This window comes from Chiroxiphia lanceolata, chromosome 27 (assembly GCF_009829145.1).
Source record: "Chiroxiphia lanceolata isolate bChiLan1 chromosome 27, bChiLan1.pri, whole genome shotgun sequence".
NCBI classification, from domain to species: Eukaryota; Metazoa; Chordata; class Aves; order Passeriformes; family Pipridae; genus Chiroxiphia; species Chiroxiphia lanceolata.
The window spans coordinates 3,873,697-3,895,845 of NC_045663.1; the positions used below are offsets into that span (position 1 = coordinate 3,873,697).

Genomic DNA, 22,149 nt, shown 5'->3' on the forward strand with positions numbered 1-22,149 from the left:
CGATATTCCCAAAAGGGCTGAAATCAGCAATGAACCCCTTTCAAAGTGAATTCATCCTGGTTGCTTGCTTGGTTGGTTTGATTGTTTTAAATTCCCTTGTTTGTCTTCCCTTTTGCCCTTTGCCTGTCCTTCCCCATCTCCAGGTTGTGCTCCAGGGAGGAGGATGCTCTGCGGTTCCCCCATCCACTGCTGTCTGTTGGTTTTTGTCATTTCCACTTTAGTTTTCCAAGTTCCTCAGGGGCACTCAGGTAAGAATCCCCCTGTTCTTGCTGGATGCTGTGCCATGGCTTCCAGGTGGAATATCTTGGTGGCTGCCAGTGCAGCAGCTGGCTGGGAACAGCAGAGCAGAGAGCAGGGTCAGGCCCTTTCCTTTGCTGTTTAGTGTCCAGGCTGTGTGATATGGTTTGAAGCTGGCTCCCTGCCAAGTCTCCAAACCCTACCATGAGTGTCGTCGTCCCCCCCCCGCAAAACCTCAGGGAGAAGAGGGAAAGGAAAAAAACAGCCAAGAAAACCGAAATGAGAGACAGCTAAAGCAATATATATAAATATATTTACACTTATGTTACAGTTATATACAGTTGAAATACATATACGTTTTCACAAGGGAATGGGAAGCGGGAAGGGAAAAGGAACAAAACCAAACTAAAATATATATATATATCCCCATTAGTAGCCCAATATATAGCAACTGAAAGAATTAGCAAAAACTATCTTACTACTCTCCTTGGGACAACGGAGAGTCACGCTGGAACGATCGGCGGTAACTTCTGTATCCCAAGGTCGACAAGGCCTTACCAGGCCTCGCTTCCCAACACGGCAGACTCAACAGCAGGGAACCTGCACCTCCAAGCCACCAAAAGGAAAGAGACCAAAGGCCTCTCCTCCTTTCTTCTTATAGTCTGGCTTAAGTAAAAATCATAGGGAATACTGGGTAAATCTGGACCCTTCCTTGGTTACAAACTGGTCACCAAGGAAGGCCTAGACCAAACTACCAAACCGTGCTGCAGGGCAGGGTCCCTGTGCCAGCTGCCCTCAGCCCCTCGTCTGCCCCGGCACAGGGACGCTGCCAGCGCCATGGCCCGGCCCGGCAGCACCCCAACCACGCGCAGCAGCCGCTGCTGTGTCCCAGCTCAGCTGCCTCAGCAAACTCACACTTCTCTCTTCTTCCTACGGGGGGCTCTCCCAGCTCCACTCACCGTCACTGCACCCCCCGGCTCCATCACCGTGGCCAAGGGCGAGGACGTGGTGCTGCCCTGCAGCTTCTCCCCGGAGCAGAATGCACAGGACACGGAGGTGACCTGGTTTCGGGAGCAGTTCTTGCCCTTTGTGCATCGCTACAAGTGGGGCCAGGACCAGTACGGGGAGCAGATGGTTCAGTACCAAGGGCGCACTGAGCTGGGGAAGGACGGCCTTGCCAAGGGCAGCGCGGACTTGAGGATCTTCCGTGTCCAACCATCTGACACAGGGAATTACACCTGCTTTGTTCAACGAGGCTCAGATTATGACGAGGCTGTGGTGGAGCTCAAGGTGACAGGTCTGTAGTTTGTGTCTCCGGTGCCTGTAATTTACTTGCTCATAGCCAGGGCTGTTCCCTGTCCTTCAGTTGTGAAACAGTCTCAGATGGTAGCTTTGGAATTAGGGTTTTATTAAGTCCCTTGGTGTAAAATATCAAGAATGTCTCAGAGAGGTAAAATTGCCCACTGAGCAGCCATAAGGAGCTCATGAAATACTTCCTCCTTCAGAAGTGTTTTTGATATGGTTTTCTTCTTAAAAGTGAGTATAAGAAAAAAAATCTGTCATTGGGTAATAAGGGAAGAATATCCAGGTGCTTTTATGTTTTAATATCCAGGCCAGTGGCTTATTTTCTGCAGTAGTGGCCTCCAGACCAAATGTCTCTGTTCCATGAAAGAGACTGCAAGAAATGTCCTGACTCCCGGTGACATTTGTCTGAAAACCATCTGGGATTTGTCCATGTCTGTTTATCCACGTCAGGGAGAGAAAGAGCCCAAGCAGGTTATCCCCTGATATGCAGGACCCCGCAGGGTCAGCCGGGGTCTCTCTCTTTGCCCGCAGCCAGCGGCTCTGCCCCGCTCATCGCGCTGGAGCGCTACGAGCACGGGGGGATCCGGGTGGCCTGTCGCTCTGCCGGCTGGTACCCACGGCCCCGGGTGCTGTGGCACGATCCCCACGGGCGCCATCTCCCGTCCCTCTCGGAAAACGCTACCCAGGACAAGAATGGGCTCTTTGCAGCTGAGAGCAGCATCATCCTCACCAGGGCTGGGAACCAGGAACTCTCCTGCTCGGTGCAGCACCTCCCGCACACACCGGGGCAGGGATCAGCCCTTCAAGTCTCAGGTGAGTGGAGGATGGGGCACGGCCCTGCCGACGGGCCCCACGGAGCTGTGCTGGGCACAGCACCCCCAGGCCCCTGGCAGGACACGTGCTCAGCGTGTCAAGGCCGTTTCCATCCCACCTGTAACTGCATTAACCATATACCAAAGGGCACTGCAGCAGCACGTCCTTTCCAACTCCACGCTGCTCCTCTTCTAGTTCAGAAATTAACAAGACCTGGAGGCTTTATTTACTTGGGGAACCATTACCTTTCTCCTGCTGATGCTGTTCTGCACTAGAGTGTTGCTCTTGGTACAGATATCACCCTATTTCTGATCTCATGTGGCCTAAGGATATATATAATTGGTTTTTTCCAAAGGAGAAGAAAGCATGATTTAACCAGAAACCACTTGGTTACAAATCCATCTTCCCTTTACAAATCCTCCACAAAACGTCACCAACTCAGACAGGTGTGAAATTGCCAAAATGGATTTTTTGTGTCATTTTTTGCCCTTTTGTGGAGCACAGTCTGGTTTTCACCCTCAATGGATTCAGATGGAATGACTTTGTAGTGAAATAGAAATAATCTCCTTTCAATTGCTACTTGCACAGTAACCTCCCCTTTGGGGATTTTATTTTTCAGATCCCTTTTTCCAAGATGCCCATCCTTGGAGGATTGCCCTGGGTGTGGTCCTGGCTGCTGTGGCTCACTCTCCTTATTATCAGCTGTTATGTCTATTTAAAATTAAAGGTACCATCCTGGGTTTGGGGGCTGGGGAACGGGCTGGGCAGCCATCCTACTCAGCCACCTCTAGTCCTGAGGGATGAGGGGGTTGAGAAACACCAGGATGGAACCAGAGTCTTGTCCTGGTGTCTCAGGCACGTGTTTGGTCCCAGAGAACTTAAAAACCCACGGCCTTAACGTCTGTCAGAGAAGAAAAGAAAGCTTTATTCTCCCAGAAGAAGGCAAGGAAGGAAGTTGGCATTAAAGCAGCATCAGCGGCTCCTCTGCCCCAGCACAGAAATGGAGCCAGAATTTGCCTTGACCTGCAAAGAATCCCTGGCAGTTTGGGGGGCCTGGCAGGGCCTCCTTTCCTTTGGAAGATCCCTCTGATGGGAGATGATGCAGAGGAATAAAGGGAACTGAAATCCTCTCTTTCCTCCTGGCAGGAGATGGGGCCGCTGGGTCGTGCGGGCGCTGCAGCACGTCCAGGCCCCGTGGCCCTTCTGCCCTGGGGGGGCTGTAACTCCTGCTGGGGGTCCATCAGTGCTCGTTGGAGGGGATGAGTTTCTCAATTATTTCCATTTCTTTCTTTCTTCACAGGAAAGCAGCAGAAAGAAATAGGTAAGCTTTACTTTCCATTGTCCCCAGTTTCCTGCTGGGGTCCATCAGTGCTCGTTGGAGGGGATGAATTTTTAAATTGTTTTCATTTCTTACTTTTCTTCACAGGAAAGCAGCAGAAAGAAATAGGTAAGCTTTACTTTCCACTGTCCTCAGGTTCCTGCTGGGGGTCCATCAGTGCTAATTGGAGGAGATGAATTCCTAAATTATTTGCATTTCTTTCTTTTCACAGGAAAGCTGCAGAAAGAAATAGGTAAGCTTTACTTTCCATTGTCCAGAAACTGGAGAACTTTTCCAATGGAAGAATTCATGGGTCACATTTCTGGAGGACATGAGGAAGGGAAATGGTTTGGCCAGTGGCTCCATACCATGTGAAATTAATTGATTAAATGCTGTTGTAATTTTCAGGAAAATCATTGCAGAACCAAGGAAGTGTGATTAGATGTTGTAGCAACAGTGAACTTGGCTTTTCAAAGTGCTCTCAAGGCTCTTGCCGAGTCTGGAGGAAGCTTTGGGGGAGCACATTTCATTGTGCAGGGGCCTCAGCTGTTGTGAGCACTGCAGAGCACAGGCACAGGGCCCTTAGGGAGCACTGCAGGGGACATTTCACCCCACGCTCCTCCCTTGTTGCTGCAAACCTGCCCCTTCAGCGCTGCCCTGGAGCTGGAGCCCGTGCTCAGGTCTCCAGCAGCACGGTGCTGATCTCTGCCCACAGCGGGCTCAGGGAGGGTGGGGGAGACCCCCAAAGTCTTGGGAAGACAGGTCCTGAGGAGCTCCTGGGCTGCAGCTTTTCCCTCATGAGCAATTTCAGCCTCCTCCCTACCCCAGCAAGTCTGTCCTGGAAAAGGATTTTTTGCAGCCTGTAAGGGGTGTTGGGTTCATTTGGGCTTTCTTCTCTCACTTTTAAAGTGTGAAGTGAACCAAAATGTGGTTCGCTTCATGGTTCACTTGGTGATGGGTGGACAGAGAGAGTGAATTTGGGAATCCAAAATTCAAGGTGACTGAAGATGGTGTGCGGGGATGGGAGCGGGTGGGGGCAGCAGTAGAAGTGGCAGGGTGGGAGTGCCCTGGTGCCCTTGGAGATGAGGGACCTGCCAGAGATCATTTCCTGCCCCCAGGTTGAGCAGGACAAGCTGCCCCATGGGTGGGGGAGCAGAGCTGCAGGCTGGGGGTGGGACAGGGCTTTGCACTGCTCAGCCTTGGCACAAACCCGCCCTCCAGCCCGTGCAGGGGGTCCCAGGAGAGGGCAGACAGGGGATGTCCAAATCAATGGCCCACAACCCATTTGTGCTGCTTTCTCTTCCTTTTCAGAGGAACAAGCCCAGGAACTTGGTGAGTATCATTCTCTTCTCTTTGTGGGAGTCTTCTCAGTTGGGCATTTTTTCTCCCCTCTGTTTTTCATGTGTGCCCTTGTTTTGGGCACAGAACAAATACAGAACTTGTTTCAGAAACATTCTTTTCCATTGGTCTCTGTGTGGTTTTAGGCTCTTCCCTGTAATCGTTCCGTACTAAGAAAAAAATTCTTTCAGATCTCAAAGTCCAAACTGACCATAAATGCATGTCTGAGTCAGGACAGGCAGCGTGATTGGATTTGTAGGAAATGGGTGGAGCCCTTCCATGTAGTCAGACACTGAAGTTTTCAAGCAACTCGCTGTGAGGTGACTTTGACAAAGATAACAACAATTCAGAAAATGTGCACCTCCACTGGCATATCATTCCCCTGAGCTAACCCAGCCCCAGTGTGTTTGATTGCCTCTGACCTGTGGTTTTTGTGTTTTTTTAAAGCCTGGAGAAGACACACAGTGCCTATAGAATCAGGTAAGTAAGTTTGGTGTTTCCTGGTGCTGAATCATCTTGCCTGCTTTAATGGCCCTTCCTGGCAGTTCCCCTCCTGCAAGTGATGCTGCTGGGTCCAGGCTTGCTTCTGCTGAGCCTCCCTTTCATTAGGTGCATGTCCCACTTTCAGGCAAATCTGGAGGATCCTTGTCCTCGGTGAGCTGTGTGCAGTTCTTCATCCTGGAGCTCTGCTGATGATCCTCTTCCCTCTCTACTCCCTCTGTTCTCTCTGCTTCAGTGTCTCTTCCTTGCACTGATGTTGTCACCTTGTTCACCTTGCCATGCCCCACTCTGCTTCAGTGTCTCTTCCTTGCACTGATGTTGTCACCTTGTTCACCTTGCCATGCCCCACTCTGCCAGCTCTCCCTCACCCCCTGCTTCTTCCTTAGGCAGCCCCAGCACAGATCTGTGCTGGGCCGAGCTCTGCCCTGATGTGTTGATTCCATCTCTCCTGCAGCGAACGTGGTTCTGGATCCAGACACAGCCCACTGTGAGCTTGTCCTGTCTGACAATGGCAAAAGCGTGACACGAGTTCAGACACGACAGGGCATCCCCAATAACCCCAAGAGATTTAACGTGTGCCACTGCGTTCTGGGGCGTAAGGGCTTCACCTCGGGGAGACACTACTGGGAGATGGAGGTCGAGAATGCAGGAGAATGGGTTGTGGGGGTGTCTAGAGTAGATGTGAGAAGGAAGGGTGAGATTGAGTTTAAACCAGAGGAAGGCATCTGGGCAGTGGGGAACTGGGGAGGGCACTTCCAAGCTCTCACGTCCGTTAGTCACACTCCCCTTCCCAAAATCCAGAACCCCAAGTGGATCCGGGTCTCTGTGGATTATGAAATGGGACAGGTGGCATTTTTCAGTGTTGATGAGGGGATTCCCATCTTCGTGTTTACACAGGCATCATTTGGGGGGAAAAAAGTCTACCCTTGGTTCTGGCTGGGTCCTGGGATATGTCTGAAAATATGTCCTGATGAAGAGCAGGCAGAAAGAGAAGGGTCTCCAAGGCTGGAGATCTCGTTACCTCTCTGCACCTCTGTTCCATGCTGCATCTCTCCAAGATCTTTCTCTGAGGCCAGATATGCTGTTCTGGTCCCACTGCAGATCAGTGGGAGAGGCCATGGCCAAGACTTTGCGTGATGAGATCACCCCACATCATTTCCAGGTGTGGGGAAAAGGGACTTTCTCTCCTGCTTCTGAGGGTGTTCCTTACACATGGAAGGTGGAACCATTGTTTCCTTGTCTCAGGCTCAGGGAGCATTTGGCATGTAAACCACCCTCTCTCTGTACACTTTTCTTATTTTTATTGTTGCTGTTACTGTTGGTTTTATGGTATCATTGCTGTTTCCAGTGAATTGTTCTTCTCTCCACCCATGATCTTTGCCTTTTGTGCTTTCAACCAGAGGTGGGGGCAGGGGGAGTGAGCAGCATCTGCTTTGGGAGAGTCTGGGTGGGAGCACTTGATTGGGGAGCACCATTCCTAAAACACCACACATGCTTTCACATCAGATCCTCCATTCCATGGAGATCCAGCAGGCCTGGACCTTCCCAAGGGAAGGCTTTCCCCCAACAGAACTGGTAAGGAGGGAGACTTCAGTCCACGTGATGGGTTTGTTGCCTAAACTCAGCTCTTGAAAGAAACCTCCAAGACCAAATTTGTGAGTTTTAGAAGCCAGGCATTCTTTTATTGTGGTGCACTGAAGTGACTCCAGCACGCCGGGTGCCCTGGGAATCAGTTCCCAAAGTGCACCCAGAGGGATCCTCACCACAGCTGTGTGATAGTTTTTACACCAGGCCTTCCTGGAGACCAGCTTGTAACCAGGAAGGAACTAGGAAGGTGACCCAGGAAGTATTCCATGCTATTCCTTTATGTAACCTGGGGTATAAATAAGGCAGAGATAAGAGAGTTTGCTCTCTTCCTTTCCGGCGAGGTTTGAGGACGGTGGGTGCCTGTCTTGCTCTTGCTCATCTGGAGCTGAGGCCCACAGTGACTGCTGTTGTCATCCACGCGTGAGGGGACAGTGCTGGGCCGTGTCCAGCTGTCCTGCTTCTCTCAAGGGAAGTGCTGAGATTTTACCAGTTCTTTAGTTTCCTGGTTAGCGAGTTTTTAGATTGTGTAGACCTGTTTTGATTCTGTCCCTTTTCATCCTTTTTTTGTCCTTTTTTCCCTTCTCCCTTCACCTCTTCCCTTTAGGAAGCTATTTGGAGTTTCTGGGGTTATAGGTATATAGTATTTCTCACAGAATATATCTGTTTTATATGTAACATATATTTTTGCTATAGCTTTGGTTGTTTGTTTTTTTTTTTCTCTCCTCTCTGGGAAGCAAGGCTTTGTTGTTGAGTGATGGAGATCTGGTGGGAAGCCAGCTCCAAACTTGCACAAGCTGATATGCCAGTATGACATGATTCTTCCTTTTTTGTTCCCCACATTCCTGTTCCATATTCATGACATTTCTCAACACTTATTAGCATGCCTACCTATCCATTTAAGGTCTCTGAGGGGTTTCATTGGGGATCTCTGGTGGTCATCTGCATCTGGAGCCTCCAAAGTTCTGAGTGACTGCCTTATGACCTTCTTTAAGACAATACCCCTGGTTCTACATCAACCCAGCATCACCTGCTCGGCTGCTTCAGCTCCTTTCTTCATGGATTCCCCACCTTGCTTGGCTGCTTGCTTTAAATCAAAGCACAGGAATTTTCTCTGGGACCTTCTGCTGCAAACACTATGAGTTCTTGTTCCATCTCTAAACCCCAAGATCCCATTGCAACAAGTGCCCAGCCCCTCCTCCTGGAGAAAAGGTGTGCACAGGTTGATGATGTGTTCTGTCAGGAGCAGGGAAGAGTTCAAAGGCTGTGCAGTATTAGAGGAGCTGAGGTGGATGCAGGTGGGTGGGTTTAGAACCAGGTTTCTGGGACCGTCAGCACTGAGAACGAGGCGCCTCAGACCTGGTGGCCCACAAAAGCAGGACTCTGCTTCAGTCTCCACCCTTCAGCATCACAACCAAACCCGGACTCAACACTTTGACAGCTGTAGACAGCCCTGAGCAAGGTCTGCCAGGAGAAAGTGCAGCAGCAGAACACAGCAGACCCTCTAAAAGAAAGGATGAGTGCTCCTAGTGGGGGACTGCGTTAAGGGCCACTGAGGCACTCATCTGCCAGCCCTGCAGGGAGTCACCAGAGGTCTCTCCCCTTCTGGCAGCTGAGCTCGGAGAGGTTGCTGAGAGGGTGCCACAGCCTGTCAAGAGTTTCCCCACACCAAGGGAAGGTTTCCCCTGGTCCACTGGGAGAAAACCAAGGTGGCAGCCATTCCCATGCTGCTGGCTCCATGTGTTTGCCCCAGACAAAGCCAAAGGGGCAGGGGCCTCCCATGGCAACTCTTTCCCTTCCTCCAGCCCAGAAAACTGTGAGAAAATGGGGACAAAAGCTCCACTGTGCTGGAGGTTGGTTCTGTGTGGCAGCTGGGGCTCAGCCACGGGCAGCTCTGCAGTGGCTCCTCTCTCTCTCTGGGCACTGTGGGGTGGCTCCAGAGCTCTCCTTTTGGGCTTGGCTCAGGGCACTGGGGGTTACCCCTGCTGCTCCCTTCCCCGGGGCTGCCTCCCACACCCCTGCTGCTGTCTTCCAGCTCCCTCTCGAGTCCTCATTTCACTGCTTTGTTCAGCTCCACCTGTTGGAGCTGTGGCTCCAAGGGATGAGGAGGGGACTGCTGGGGGTGACAGGGACCAGATCCACAGAGGTTGATCCTGACACCTTTCCCCTGGAGAGTGGGAGGAAAAATGACACACTTCTGGATTCTGGCGCTTGGTCTTTCCTGCCAAAAAACACCCCCCAGATGTGACATGGACGGTAGTGAACATCCCATGCTAAAACTCCACCTCCTAACTCTGAATCCAGGATATTAGCCACTGTCAGGGCTGACAGAGGGTCTGTGAGCTCTTTGGAAGAAGATTTTGACCTGGGAAAGTTACAGATGTATCCTTGAGATAGGAGAGGTATGTACGGAGCCCTGGCTGAAAGAAGACAGCTATGGAGTGTTTAGGTTTAGTCCTGTGAGAACACCAACTTTGGCCTCGAGCTTTGCCAAGAGTATTGCTGACAAATAATAGCTAATTAAAAAATACAATCACCTGCCTGCCTGCTGATGCTTGCTTACATGAGATATAAAAAGACTTGTGGGAAATAATAAAGAAACCAGTACTTTGCTAAGTACTGGACTGTTTGTGTTTTTTCTTTACTTTTGACTGCTGCAACAATAACAACCCACCCCTCAGTCTATACCATCCACATCCTGCTCAGCTTTAACACCTTTCAGCTCTATCCATAGAACTCTAAACAAGCAAAGGTATTATTTCAGTAGTCACAGACCATCCCCCAAGCTGTTGGCTGAGTTCATTTAGTCCATCACTGGTGTAACTGGACCACTCCATACTCATTCTCCATGGCACTTACAGGATACAGTGGCAGTGGCATTCAGCAAACAGTATTCCATGTGCAATTGAACAGTACAGGCTGTTCTCACCCAAAAATCAAATCCCCTGGAGGTACAAATTGTCTTTCCCCATCCCTCTGCATCACTCACCAAGTCCCTGAGCAAAACCAATCCCACGGATGGCTTTGCCTTTGCTTGAGGCAGGACTGATCCAAAGGGTCGTGTCCAACCATTTCTCATGTGCACCACAGGAACTTTATGGCCTTCTGTGCAATGTGGGGGTTCTGACTGGGCAGGGCCAGCTTGATTGGTGGAGGCTGGTGTAATAGATTAGTAGTAGTAAAGTAATTTACTCATCAAATTAGTAGTAGTAAAGTAATTTACTCAGTCAATGGTATTGCATGTTATATTTCTCTCTCTATATATATATTATTGTAATCAATGTTCTGTTAAGGCCGGAGGACTGTAAGTTGCAGAATGGGTAATTAACCTGTCAGTATTATAGGCTGATAGTCCTGCAGCTTGCAGTTCTTAAGCTGACAAGACAAATTATTATGCCTTGTTGAATAAGTCTTTTGTATCTTGTTTTTCTAAAAGTATATTGTCTAAAAGTGTACGCCTAAAGTAAGGAAGGGAAGGACAAGGATCAAAGGGTCAAGTACAAGGATGATAAAGAGGATCCAAGATGAACATCTGGAGAGACCCACACACTAGGCCCCAAGGATGAAGAACTAATTAAAACTATGGGTAGGAAAGTCCCTGGACACTGAAGCGAGCCTGCAAGAGAACCAACCAGAACCAGACCTGCGAACTCGGATCCAATAGAGGGATAACAAGTGACTATGGGAGGGAAATTGATGAGGGGATAAAGGTTACTGGTTTTGCCCACTGTGCCTGCTGGCCATGAGTGGAGCAGGGGTCTCCCCGGCAGCCCAGCGTGCTGTTTTGCTCATTTGCATTTTATATAAATCTTTAACAAATTTTTGTTGCTATATTTCAGCCTAAGTTTCATTGACCTATAACACTGGGGTGTGAACTAACCAGGTGGCCTTCTCTAAATGTGAATCCCAGTGTTTGAAGGCCTCACCACCCATTGCTTTCCATGTGGTTTTTAACAGTCCATTGTACCATTGCATTTTCACAGAGGCTGGTGCATGACAGGGAATATGATCCACCCACTCCATCCTGAGCTCTCTGCCCAGGTGTCTGTGAGGCTATTTTTGAAAGGAGCCCCATTGTCCCATTCAATTGTGGTTGGGGGGCCACGTCGCCCCAGGACTTGCTTTTCCAGGCCCAGGATGGTGTTCCAGGCAGGGCCGTGAGGCACAGGATGTGTCTCCAGCCATCCAGGGACTGTTCCCACCATTGTCAGCACACAGCACTTACCTTGGTGGGTTTGGGGAGTCTGATGGGATGTGATGGGATCACTCTGCCAGGCCTCCCCAGATTTTGATTTCAACCATCATCCCCCACACCACAGAGGCTTTACCTGCCTGGCCCTGCTTGATTGCAGCACATGATTCACAGTCCTGGATAACTGGGAGATGGTTAATTCCCCTTGGTCATGAGCCCATCTGTGTGTTGCATCTCATCACCTGAGGTGTCATGGGCCCATCAAGCCAGAAATAGTTCACCTTTATGTTGCCAGTCCAGATCCACCTCAGACACTTTAATCTCGGCAGCTTGATCCACCTGTCTGTTGTTGTGATGTTCTTCAGTAGCCTGACTTTTGGGTACCAGCCTCAGTGCTGCCCCAGTCCTGTCCCTGCCCCAGGAGCTTGCACACATCCTGGCCAAGGAGACCCCCGTTCCCTGGGGGAGGATGCACCTCCGTGGGTGGGGGCACATCTGCAGTGCAGACACCTGGACCTGAGCCTGGTAGGGGTCCCTGGGGCTGCAGGAGCAGAACAGGCAGGTCTGGGCACAAACCAGTGCAGACCAGGATAGATGTTACCCCAAGACCCAGAACCCAAGGCCCCAAATTCCTGTTTCTTTCTCCATGCAGAGGAAGGGGCCGAGGATGTCACCTCAGGTGTCTTTGGTGCTGGTGGTGGCTCAACAGATCAGCAGGAGAAGTTCAGCTGAGGGTGTGGCAGCCACCAAGTCCCAACTCATGACAAGCTCAGGCTGGGACAAGCTCCAGGTGCTTTCCCCCTATTTCTTTCAAAGCAGAAGCAGGATGGGAGTGTTTTCCCCTCAAGAAGAGAAAGTTCTCCTTCCTCTTCCCTCTGAAACTCACCTCTTCCACTCATCTCCTCCATCTCATTCACCAAGGTCTCACTCTCTTCTCTCTCCAGCCTGGATGCCAGCACATGTACAGAAAATCAACAGGAGGGCAGGAAGGATTCCCTGTTCAAAGTGACAATGGCAGGACTCTGAGACTGCCTAAAGATGACAAAGCAGAGAAGCAAGGATGGAAAGGTCACATTATTCTGGCACTTTATAGACAGTCAGCACTCACCTGCAGGTTGGCTGCAGGAAGGGAGGTTTGGGAGGAGTTGGCAGGTCTTCAGTCTGCTCCCCACTGCCCTGATCTCCTGCTCAGCTCCTGGTTGGACTGAGCTTGCCCAGCACTTGCAGCTTGTTTGAGTGAGCAGAGCACAGTGCAGAGGGGCTGGATGGCCTGGAGAGCCCAGCTGGGACTGGGAGTGTGTCTGGGGGACCAGCCCATGGAGCTTCTCCCTCCCCTCCTCTGGGCAATGGCCCCCCCTGGCCTGAAGCTTCCAGCCCACATGTGACCTCATCTAACACTTGGATTTGGCTGCTCTTCTTCCTGCCAGCTGCAGGGGGGTGAGAAGAGCCCCTGAGCACTGCAGGAGCCTGGATCTCCCTGGGCAGGATGCTCAGAGCCCTCCTGGCTCAGCAGCACCACAGGCACCTCCAGCCCGCTGGGAGGGCACTTGGGGACAGCAGGCACTGAGCAGTGGCCCTGCTCTGGGTGTCCAGGCTGCCCACTGGGGCGAGGGAGAGGGCTGGCTCCTGCCCTGGCTCTTTGCCCAGGTTTCTCCTGCTGCCAAGGGCTTCATGGTGGAGATGTTTGCAGGGCATGTGCCGCCTCCATGGCTCAGCTGGTAAATGGGGGACAGCACTTGCTGGGCTTTGCAGCACAGCTCTGTATTCTCCAGGCAGTTGTTTGTGTGTTCTGGGGCTGATGGCCTCATCCCCACTCGTAGAGAACTCAGGGGGGTCCACTCTGCTTTGTCCCATCCCTCTGAAAGCCACAAAATCCAGCAGGGTGAGAGGGCAGCTGTTGCCAGGTGGCTCTGCTGCCTGGAGCTGGGAGATGGTCTGGGAAAGCAGGACTGGGGACAGGCTGGCTTGGGAGGAACCACAGGAAAAGACACAGACACACAGACATACAGACAAACTACACAGACACAGAGACACAAAGACACACAGACACAGACACACAGACACACACAGACACACAGACACTGACACAAAGGTTAAGTGTGGGAGGTTACCTTGGCTGAACACCAGGTGTCCACCGAGGCTGCGCTGATTCCCCTCCAGAGAGAAAAGGGGGGATGGAAAAAACAAAATGTAAAAACACGAGATTTACTAAGAAAAGCAGTTTTATAGTTATATGGAGAAAAAAGGAAAAAGAACTAATAACACTACAAACACACAGGCAAAGGAAATTAACAGTAAAATTCTACTTCCCACAAGAACTGATGATCCCCTGCCACCAGGAGCTGTTCCCAGCAGCTCTCCTGGAAGAGGAGAGCCAGCAGCTTCCTCCTCACTTTTTTATATCTGAGCTGACATATCATGTTATGGAATATCTCATTGGTCCATATACATCAGCTGACTTCTTCTAGATCCCTCCCAGGGAAAGGATGTTATTCAGCTAAACAAACCCACTACACACAGACACACAGACACAGACACACAGACACACAGACACACAGACACACACACACACACAGACACAGACACACACAGACACACAGACACAGTCACACAGACACACAGACACAGTCACACAGACACACAGACATGCCCAGTCACACCACCAGACAAAGGCACAGGTCCCCTGTGGCACCCACATCACCCCCAGCACAGGCAGCCACGTCTGCTCCTCCTGCAGGGCTGGCAGGGGGTCACTGCTGCAGGTGACCCAGGCCACCCTCTCTGCCTTCCTGTGCCCATCTGCACACACCTCCAGCAATGGCTCGGCCCATCTGGCCAAGGGGTGCCCCTGTCCCACCCCCGGGCCCTCTGACCCCCCACAGCCAGCTTGATGCTCTCTGCAAACCCGCAGCCCTCACACACGCAGCCCTCAGGCACCCCACACTTCTGGCACCCCTGACACCAGCAGGGACCCTCGGCCTGACTCATCCCCCTGCCTGCCCCTGGGCTCTCCAACTCACTGGCCAGCCAAGCTCAGGGACAGGCTCCGTTGTGCTGGTGACCAGTCCCTTTTCCACCCTTTTGGCCTCTCCCCTGCCTTGTCCTCCTGGACTCCTTCCATTCCACATGGCTTTAGTGCTCACACCTTTCCGCTGGCACCCTCAGGTGTCTGGGACCCCTGCCTTTCCTCCCCAGCTTTCATCCCCAGCTGTGCAGAGGTACAGTCACAAAAGCCAGGCTGGATCTCCCTGGATTGACACCTCTGGATCTGTGATCCCAGAGATCAGCACCAGTGAGGAGCTTGGCTCATAACACTTCTTTCTGCTGTCCTTTGCTGTACACATCTGTGTCACTGGACCCATCCCTTGCTGCTTCCTTCTTTGCCTTGTCACCCCTTTTGGCCACGTCCCTGATCAGCTCCCTTTGCCCCAGCAGGTGCCCCCAGGCCTGACTGGGCTGGGAGGGGGCCGGAACCCACAGGGCTGAGCGCCCACGGGCACTGCCTTTGCCTCCCTCAGGGCAGCAGCTTTGCCTCAACCAACCCCCCTCCATGGCCTTGCCTCTTGGCTGCCAATTGCTTTTAAGCAATAGTGAAGCTGCTGCTGCTGGGCTTTGCTCCCAGCCACTGCCTCTGGGGGTGAATCCCGGCTCCATCACCTCCCTCCTGCCCATATGGCCTCTGGGCTCATGCCAGGGATGTGCAAAGTGCTGCCACCTCTGTCCCCTCCTGAGCCCAGGGAGCAGCCCTGGAGAGCCCCTGCAGCAGGGGTGTGCCTGGGCATGCTGCCAGAAGGGCATGTTCACAGCAAAAGCATTGTCAAACCCCCCCAAATTACTCAACAACTTTCATTTTTGAGCAAGGCAGCGCAGGAGGAAATGGGTGGCAGGCTGGGACAGGGTGACGATTTGCTTTGGTTTCCGGACAGCTCAACTGGGATCAGGGGACCCCTCCAAGGTGCCAGGTGACAGCCAAGCAGCTCCTGCTCCAGTCCAGAGTCCAGGAAAGAGCTCAGAGTCTCCAGGTACGTGGCATCTTTTGGGAAAGATGGGATGGAAATTGCCCTCTGCCATCTGCCAGACCCGGACACAGTTTCCACTTCCCGTTAGCAAAGTGGAACCAAGTCAGGGGCAAAAAGGGGGGTGGGTGGGAGAGCAGAGCAAAGCCAGGTCCTGTCTTAGCTGGGCCTTGCATTAGTGTTTGGACTCTTTGGCTTCCCTTGCTCCAAAGCCTTCTCCCACTCTCAGGGAGGTGCAGGCAATGAGTCCTGACTCGCTCAGGGTTTGTCCTTCTCCCCCTGCCCCTGTGTGTCTCTTTCTTAAGGCTGGATCAGAAAAGCCAGGGCTCCATAGGAAAACCACTGCCCCTTTCTGCTGCAATTGGAGGAGATGGTGCAGCTTGTCCTTTGCTTTCCCATGGGAAATTCCCACCACTTTTGATCCCAGTCAGGTCCTTTGCCTATAAAGCACTAACCAAAGTCAGTCTGATGATGGAAAATCGATTTCAACCTTGGGCATCCAAGTTTCTTCCCTGGACATTCCCGAAAGGGCTGAAATCAGCAATAAACCCCTTTCAAAGTGAATTCATCCTGGTTAGTTGGTTAGTTGATTGGTTTGTTTTAAATTCCCTTGTTTGTCTTCCCTTTTACCCTTTGCCTGTCCTTCCCCATCTCCAGGTTGTGCTCCAGGGAGGAGGATGCTCTGCGGTTCCCCCATCCACTGCTCTCTGCCGGCTTTTGTCATTTCCACTTTAGTTTTCCAAGTTCCTCAGGGGCACTCAGGTAAGAATCCCCCTGTTCTTGCTGGATGCTGTGCCATGGCTTCCAGGTGGAATATCTTGGTGGCTGCCAGTGCAGCAGCTGGCTGGGAACAGCAGAGCAGAGAGCAGGGTCAGGCCCTTTCCTTTGCTGTTTGGTGTCCAGGCGGTGGTGCAGGGCAGGGTCCCTGTGCCAGCTGCCCTCAGCCCCTCGTCTGCCCCGGCACAGGGACGCTGCCAGCGCCATGGCCCGGCCCGGCAGCACCCCAACCACGCGCAGCAGCCGCTGCTGTGTCCCAGCTCAGCTGCCTCAGCAAACTCACACTTCTCTCTTCTTCCTACGGGGGGCTCTCCCAGCTCCACTCACCGTCACTGCACCCCCCGGCCCCATCACCGTGGCCAAGGGCGAGGACGTGGTGCTGCCCTGCAGCTTCTCCCCGGGGCAGAATGCACAGGACACGGAGGTGACCTGGTTTCGGGAGCAGTTCTTGCCCTTTGTGCATCGCTACAAGTGGGGCCAGGACCAGTACGGGGAGCAGATGGTTCAGTACCAAGGGCGCACTGAGCTGGGGAAGGACGGCCTTGCCAAGGGCAGCGCGGACTTGAGGATCTTCCGTGTCCAGCTCTCTGACACAGGGAATTACACCTGCTTTGTTCAACGAGGCTCAGATTATGACGACGCTCTGGTGGAGCTCCAGGTGACAGGTCTGTAGTTTGTGTCCCCAGTACCTCTAATTTACTTGCTCATAGCCAGGGCTCTTGTTCCCTGTCCTTCTGCCCAGAAACAGTCTCAGGTGGTTGCTTTGGAAATAGGTTTTCATTAAATCTCTTCGTGTAAAATATCAGGAATGTCTCAGAGATGTAAAATTGCCCACTGAGCAGTCATAAGGAGCTCATGAAATACTTCCTCCTTCAGAAGTGTTTTTGATATGGTTTTCTTCATAAAATCAGGTATAAAAAAAAAAATCTGTCATTGGGAAATAAGGGAAGAACATCGAGGTGCTTTTATGTTTTAATATCCAGGCCAGTGGATTATTTTCTGCAGTAGTGCCCTCCAAACCAAATCTCTCTGTTCCATGAAAGAGACTGCAAGAAATGTCCTGACTCCCGGTGACATTTGTCTGAAAAACAATCTGGGATTTGTCTCTGTCAGTTTATCCACGTCAGGGAGAGAAAGAGCCCAAGCAGTTTATCCCCTGATATGCAGGACCCCGCAGGGTCAGCCGGGGTCTCTCTCTTTGCCCGCAGCCAGCGGCTCTGCCCCGCTCATCGCGCTGGAGCGCTACGAGCACGGGGGGATCCGGGTGGCCTGTCGCTCTGCCGGCTGGTACCCACGGCCCCGGGTGCTGTGGCACGATCCCCACGGGCGCCATCTCCCGTCCCTCTCGGAAAACGCTACCCAGGACAAGAATGGGCTCTTTGCAGCTGAGAGCAGCATCATCCTCACCAGAGGTGGGAACCAGGAACTCTCCTGCTCGGTGCAGCACCTCCCGCACACACCGGGGCAGGGATCAGCCCTTCACGTCTCAGGTGAGTGGAGGATGGGGCACGGCCCTGCCGACGGGCCCCACGGAGCTGTGCTGGGCACAGCACCCCCAGGCCCCTGGCAGGACACGTGCTCAGCATGTCAAGGCCATTTCCATCCCACCCGTGCAAACGGCCGCGGCTTTCGGCAGCGTTGGTGCAGGAGTGCTGCCAAAACCCACCGGCTCCGTCTGCAGGAGCCGCTCAGGGGGCAAAGGTACAACCCTCCCTGTGGCAGAGTTTATACAGACACCTGGCTGAAAGTAGCACATTCCTAACACTGGAGCTAAATGAAAAAGGAGAAGCAAACCCGTGCCCTTAGTCTCCCCTGCTGTGAAATCCTGTCCTAGATGTTTAGTAGGAGAAATAAATACTTGTTTCTCCTTATAGCACATGCAAGTATAGAATGTAATTCTAATTTTTCCCTGTCTCATAGAAAGCTCCTTTTTCACTGGGTGATTGGTTTGGGGCTGGGAATATATCAGAGCAGGGATAAAATGATGAACTGCATTAACCACTTACCAAAGGGCACTGCAGCAGCACATCCTTTCCAACTCCACCCCGCTCCTCTTGGAGTTTAGAAATTAACAAGTCCTGGAGATTTTATTTCCTTGGGGAACCATTACCTTTCTCCTGCTGATGCTTTTCTGAACTGCAGTGTTGCTCTTGATCCACATGTCACCCTGTTTCTTATCCTATGTTACCTAATGAAATATAATATTTGTTTTTTCGCAAAGGAGAAGAAAGCATGATTTAATCAGAAATCACTTGGTTACAAATCCATCTTCCCTTCAAAAATCCTCCACAAATTGTCATCAACCTCAGACAAGTGCAAAATTGCCAAAATGAATTTTTTTTAATGTCATTTTTTGCCCTTTTGTGGAGCACAGTCTGGTTTTCACCCTCAATGGGATTCAGATGGAATGACCTTGTATGAAATAGAAATAATCTCCTTTCAATTGCTACTTGCACATTAACCTCCCCTTTGGGGATTTTATTTTTCAGATCCCTTTTTCCAATGTGCCCATCCTTGGATGATTGCCCTGGGTGTGGTCCTGGTTGCTGTGGTCACTCTCCTTATTATCACTGTTTATCTATTTAAAATTAAAGGTACCACCCTGGGTTTGGGGGCTGGGGAAGGGGCTGGGCAGCCATCCTACTCAGCCACCTCTAGTCCTGAGGGATGAGGGGGTTGAGAAACACCAGGATGGAACCAGAGTCTTGTCCTGGTGTCGCAGGCCCGTGTTTGGTCCCAGGAAACTTGAAAACCCACTGCCTTAACTTCTGCCAAGAAAGAAAGCTTTGTTCTCCCAGAAGAAGGCAAGGAAGGAAGTTGGCATTAAAGCAGCATCAGCTGCTCCTCTGCCCCAGCACAGAAATGGAGCAAGAATTGGCCCTGACCTGCAAAGAATCCCTGGCAGTTTGGGGGCCTGGCAGGGCCTCCTTTCCTTCTAGAGATGGAGGAAGCTTTGGGGGAGCACATTTCATTGTGCAGGGGCCTCAGCTGTTCTGAGCACTGCAGAGCACAGGCACAGGGCCCTTAGGGAGCACTGCAGGGGACATTTCACCCCACGCTCCTCCCTTGTTGCTGCAAACCTGCCCCTTCAGCGCTGCCCTGGAGCTGGAGCCCGTGCTCAGGTCTCCAGCAGCACGGTGCTGATCTCTGCCCACAGCGGGCTCAGGGAGGGTGGGGGAGACCCCCAGTCTTGGGAAGACAGGTCCTGAGGAGCTCCTGGGCTGCAGCTTTTCCCTTGGGAGCAATTTCAGCCTCCTCCCTACCCCAGCAAGTCTATCCTGGAAAAGGATTTTTTACAGCCTGTAAGGGGTGTTGGGTTCATTTGGGCTTTTTTCTCTCACTTTTAAAGTGTGAAGTGAACCAAAAAGTGGTTCACTCTGTGGTTCACTTGGTGATGGGTAGAAGGAGAGAGTGAATTTGGGAATCCAAAATGAAAGCTGACTGAAGATGGTGTGTGGGGATGGGACCGGGTGGGGCAGCAGTAGAAGTGGCAGGGTGGGAGTGCCCTGGTGCCCTTGGAGATGAGGGACCTGCCAGAGATCATTTCCTGCCCCCAGGTTGAGCAGGACAAGCTGCCCCATGGGTGGGGGAGCACAGCTGCAGGCTGGGGGTGGGACAGGGCTTTGCACTGTTCAGCCTTGGCACAAACCCGCCCTCCAGCCCGTGCAGGGGGTCCCAGGAGAGGGCAGACAGGGGATGTCCAAATCAATGGCCCACAACCCATTTGTGCTGCTTTCTCTTCCTTTTCAGAGCAACAAGCCCAGGAACTCGGTGAGTATCATTCTCTTCTCTTTGTGGGAGTCTTCTCAGTTGGGCATTTTTTCTCCCCTGTGTTTTTCATGTGTGCCCTTGTTTTGGGCACAGAACAAATACAGAACTTGTTTCAGAAACATTCTTTTCCATTGGTCTCTGTGTGGTTTTAGGCTCTTCCTTGTAATTGTTCTGTGCTAAGAAGAAAATTCTTTCAGTTCTCAAAGTCCAAACTGTCCATAAATGCATGTCTGAGTCAGGACAGGCAGCGTGATTGGATTTGTAGGAAATGGGTGGAGCCCTTCCATGTAGTCAGACACTGAAGTTTTGAAGCAACTCACTGTGAGATGACTTTGACAAAGACAACCACAATTCAGAAAATGTGCACCTCCACTGGCATATCATTCCCCTGAGCTAACCCAGCCCCAGTGTGTTTGATTGCCTCTGACCTGTGGTTTTTGTGTTTTTTTTAAAGCATGGAGAAGACACGCAGTGCCTATAGAAGCAGGTAACTAAGTCTGGTGTTTCCTGGTGCTGAATCATCTTGCCTGCTTTAATGTCCCTTCCTGGCAGTTCCCCTCCTGCAAGTGATGCTGCTGGGACCAGGCTTGCTTCTGCTGAGCCTCCCTTTCATTTGGTGCATGTCCCACTTCCAGGCAAATCTGGAGAATCCTTGTCCTCGGTGAGCTGTGTGCAATTCTTCATCCTGGAGCTCTGCTGATGATCCTCTTCCCTCTCTGCTCCCTCTCTTCTCTCTGCTTCAGTGTCTCTTCCTTGCACTGATGTTGTCACCTTGTGCACCTTGCCATGCCCCACTCTGCCAGCTCTCCCTCACCCCCTGCTTCTTCCTTAGGCAGCCCCAGCAAAGATGTGTCCTGGGCCAAGCTCTGCCCTGATGTGTTGATTCCATCTCTCCTGCAGCGAACGTGGTTCTGGATCCAGACACAGCCCACTGTGAGCTTGTCCTGTCTGACAATGGCAAACATGTGAAACGACTTGACACACGACAGGACATCCCCGACACCCCCGAGAGATTTAACCCGTGGCGCTGCGTTCTGGGCTGTGAGGGCTTCACCTCGGGGAGACACTACTGGGAGGTGGAGGTGGAGGATGCAGGAGGATGGGCTGTGGGGGTGTCTAGAGAAGATGTGAGAAGGAAGGGTGATATTGAGTTTAAACCAGAGGAAGGCATCTGGGCAGTGGGGAACTGGGCAGGGCACTTCCAAGCTCTCACCTCCCCTGATCGCATTCCCCTTCCCAAAATCAAGGCTCCCAGGCGGATCCGGGTCTCTCTGGATTATGAAAGGCAACGGGTGGCATTTTTCAGTGTTGATGCGGAGATTCCCATCTTTGCGTTTCCACTGGCATCATTTGGGGGGATAAAAGTCCACCCTTGGGTCTGGCTGGGTCCTGGGACTTGTCTGAAAATATGTCCCTGATGAAAGGGAAGGTGGAAGACAAGGCTTTTTGAAGGGACCTGAGGAGTTCAGACTCACAGTAAGACTGAGGTTGGAAGGAACCTGTGGAGGTTTCTGTGGCAACCACCTGCTCAGAGCAGGGTTAACCTCAGGGCTGCCTTCAGTGTCTTTGGACCTTGTTCAGCTGAGTGTTGCAGGGTCTCCAAGGGCAAAGGTCTCATTACCTCTCTGGTCCAATGCTGCATCTCTCTCAAGGGTAAAAACCAACCCTTTCTGTGGGGTCAGAATTTCTACAGTCTCGACTCGTGGTTGTTGTGTCTCATCCTCTCCCTGTTGAACACCAGTTACACCAAAAAGGGATCACTTTGTAAATGTACACAATAAAGTTCCTTTGGTGGGATTTGTCTGTATGTGTGTCAGTACCAAGGCTGTCCCTGAGGGATATTCCCACCTCCCTGTAGCCTGTGGGAGTCACAGGCACTTTGGAGAAAAGGGTTCAGTGCATCCTGCAGGAGCCCAGGAAGTCATGCCAGCGGGGCTGGTCCATGGCTGTGCTTGTCCCCACACCTGCCAGCAGCACAAACCCCGGGGATGAGCTCACCTGTGCCCTGGGCATGCCCAGCACTGCCAGATGGGCAACTCCAGATGATTTTGCTGTAGGGGAAGCTGCCCCCTGCAAGTGGAGGAGGGCAGTAAGTGCTTTCTCTGAGACCAGACACAGCCAGCAGGACTCAGGTTGTGACCATCCCCCTGTGCTGGGCTCTGGTGAGACCCCACCTCAAAGAAAGACATTGAGGGGCTGGAGTGTGTCCAGAGAAGGGAACAGAGCTGGGAAAGGGTCTGGAGCACCAGCAGCAGCTGAGGGAGCTGGGGGGGCTCAGCCTGGAGGAAAGGAGGTTC

The 22,149-nt window shown here is 52.0% G+C and overlaps 2 protein-coding genes across 2 annotated transcripts; both read left to right on the forward strand.

Annotated features, from left to right (window-relative positions):
• Positions 1 to 1,074: 1,074 nt before the first annotated feature.
• Positions 1,075 to 6,649, forward strand: LOC116798971 (butyrophilin subfamily 1 member A1-like). The gene is made up of 9 exons (XM_032711684.1): positions 1,075 to 1,120; positions 1,187 to 1,534; positions 2,074 to 2,355; positions 2,975 to 3,082; positions 3,656 to 3,676; positions 3,782 to 3,802; positions 4,238 to 4,402; positions 4,985 to 5,005; positions 5,967 to 6,649. The coding sequence occupies exons 1-9, from the start codon at positions 1,075 to 1,077 to the stop codon at positions 6,647 to 6,649; spliced, it is 1,695 nt and encodes a 564-aa protein (XP_032567575.1).
• Positions 6,650 to 15,196: 8,547 nt separating this feature from the next.
• Positions 15,197 to 21,833, forward strand: LOC116798972 (butyrophilin subfamily 1 member A1-like). Its single transcript, XM_032711685.1, has 8 exons — positions 15,197 to 15,409; positions 15,962 to 16,066; positions 16,399 to 16,746; positions 17,290 to 17,571; positions 18,571 to 18,675; positions 19,742 to 19,852; positions 20,307 to 20,339; positions 20,753 to 21,833. The coding sequence occupies exons 1-8, from the start codon at positions 15,334 to 15,336 to the stop codon at positions 21,268 to 21,270; spliced, it is 1,578 nt and encodes a 525-aa protein (XP_032567576.1). The 5' UTR covers positions 15,197 to 15,333; the 3' UTR covers positions 21,271 to 21,833.
• The last annotated feature ends 316 nt before the right edge of the window (positions 21,834 to 22,149 follow it).

Coding starts and splice junctions, on each gene's coding strand:
- LOC116798971 (XM_032711684.1), top strand. CDS start 1,075: ATGGCCCGGCCCGGCAGCACCCCAACCACGCGCAGCAGCCGCTGCT. Junction 1,535..2,073: donor GGTGGAGCTCAAGGTGACAG/GTCTGTAGTTTG, acceptor CTTTGCCCGCAG/CCAGCGGCTCTGCCCCGCTC. Junction 3,803..4,237: donor AAAGCAGCAGAAAGAAATAG/GTAAGCTTTACT, acceptor TGAGCACTGCAG/AGCACAGGCACAGGGCCCTT.
- LOC116798972 (XM_032711685.1), top strand. CDS start 15,334: ATGGGATGGAAATTGCCCTCTGCCATCTGCCAGACCCGGACACAGTTT. Junction 15,410..15,961: donor CGTTAGCAAAGTGGAACCAA/GTCAGGGGCAAA, acceptor CCCCATCTCCAG/GTTGTGCTCCAGGGAGGAGG. Junction 16,747..17,289: donor GGTGGAGCTCCAGGTGACAG/GTCTGTAGTTTG, acceptor CTTTGCCCGCAG/CCAGCGGCTCTGCCCCGCTC.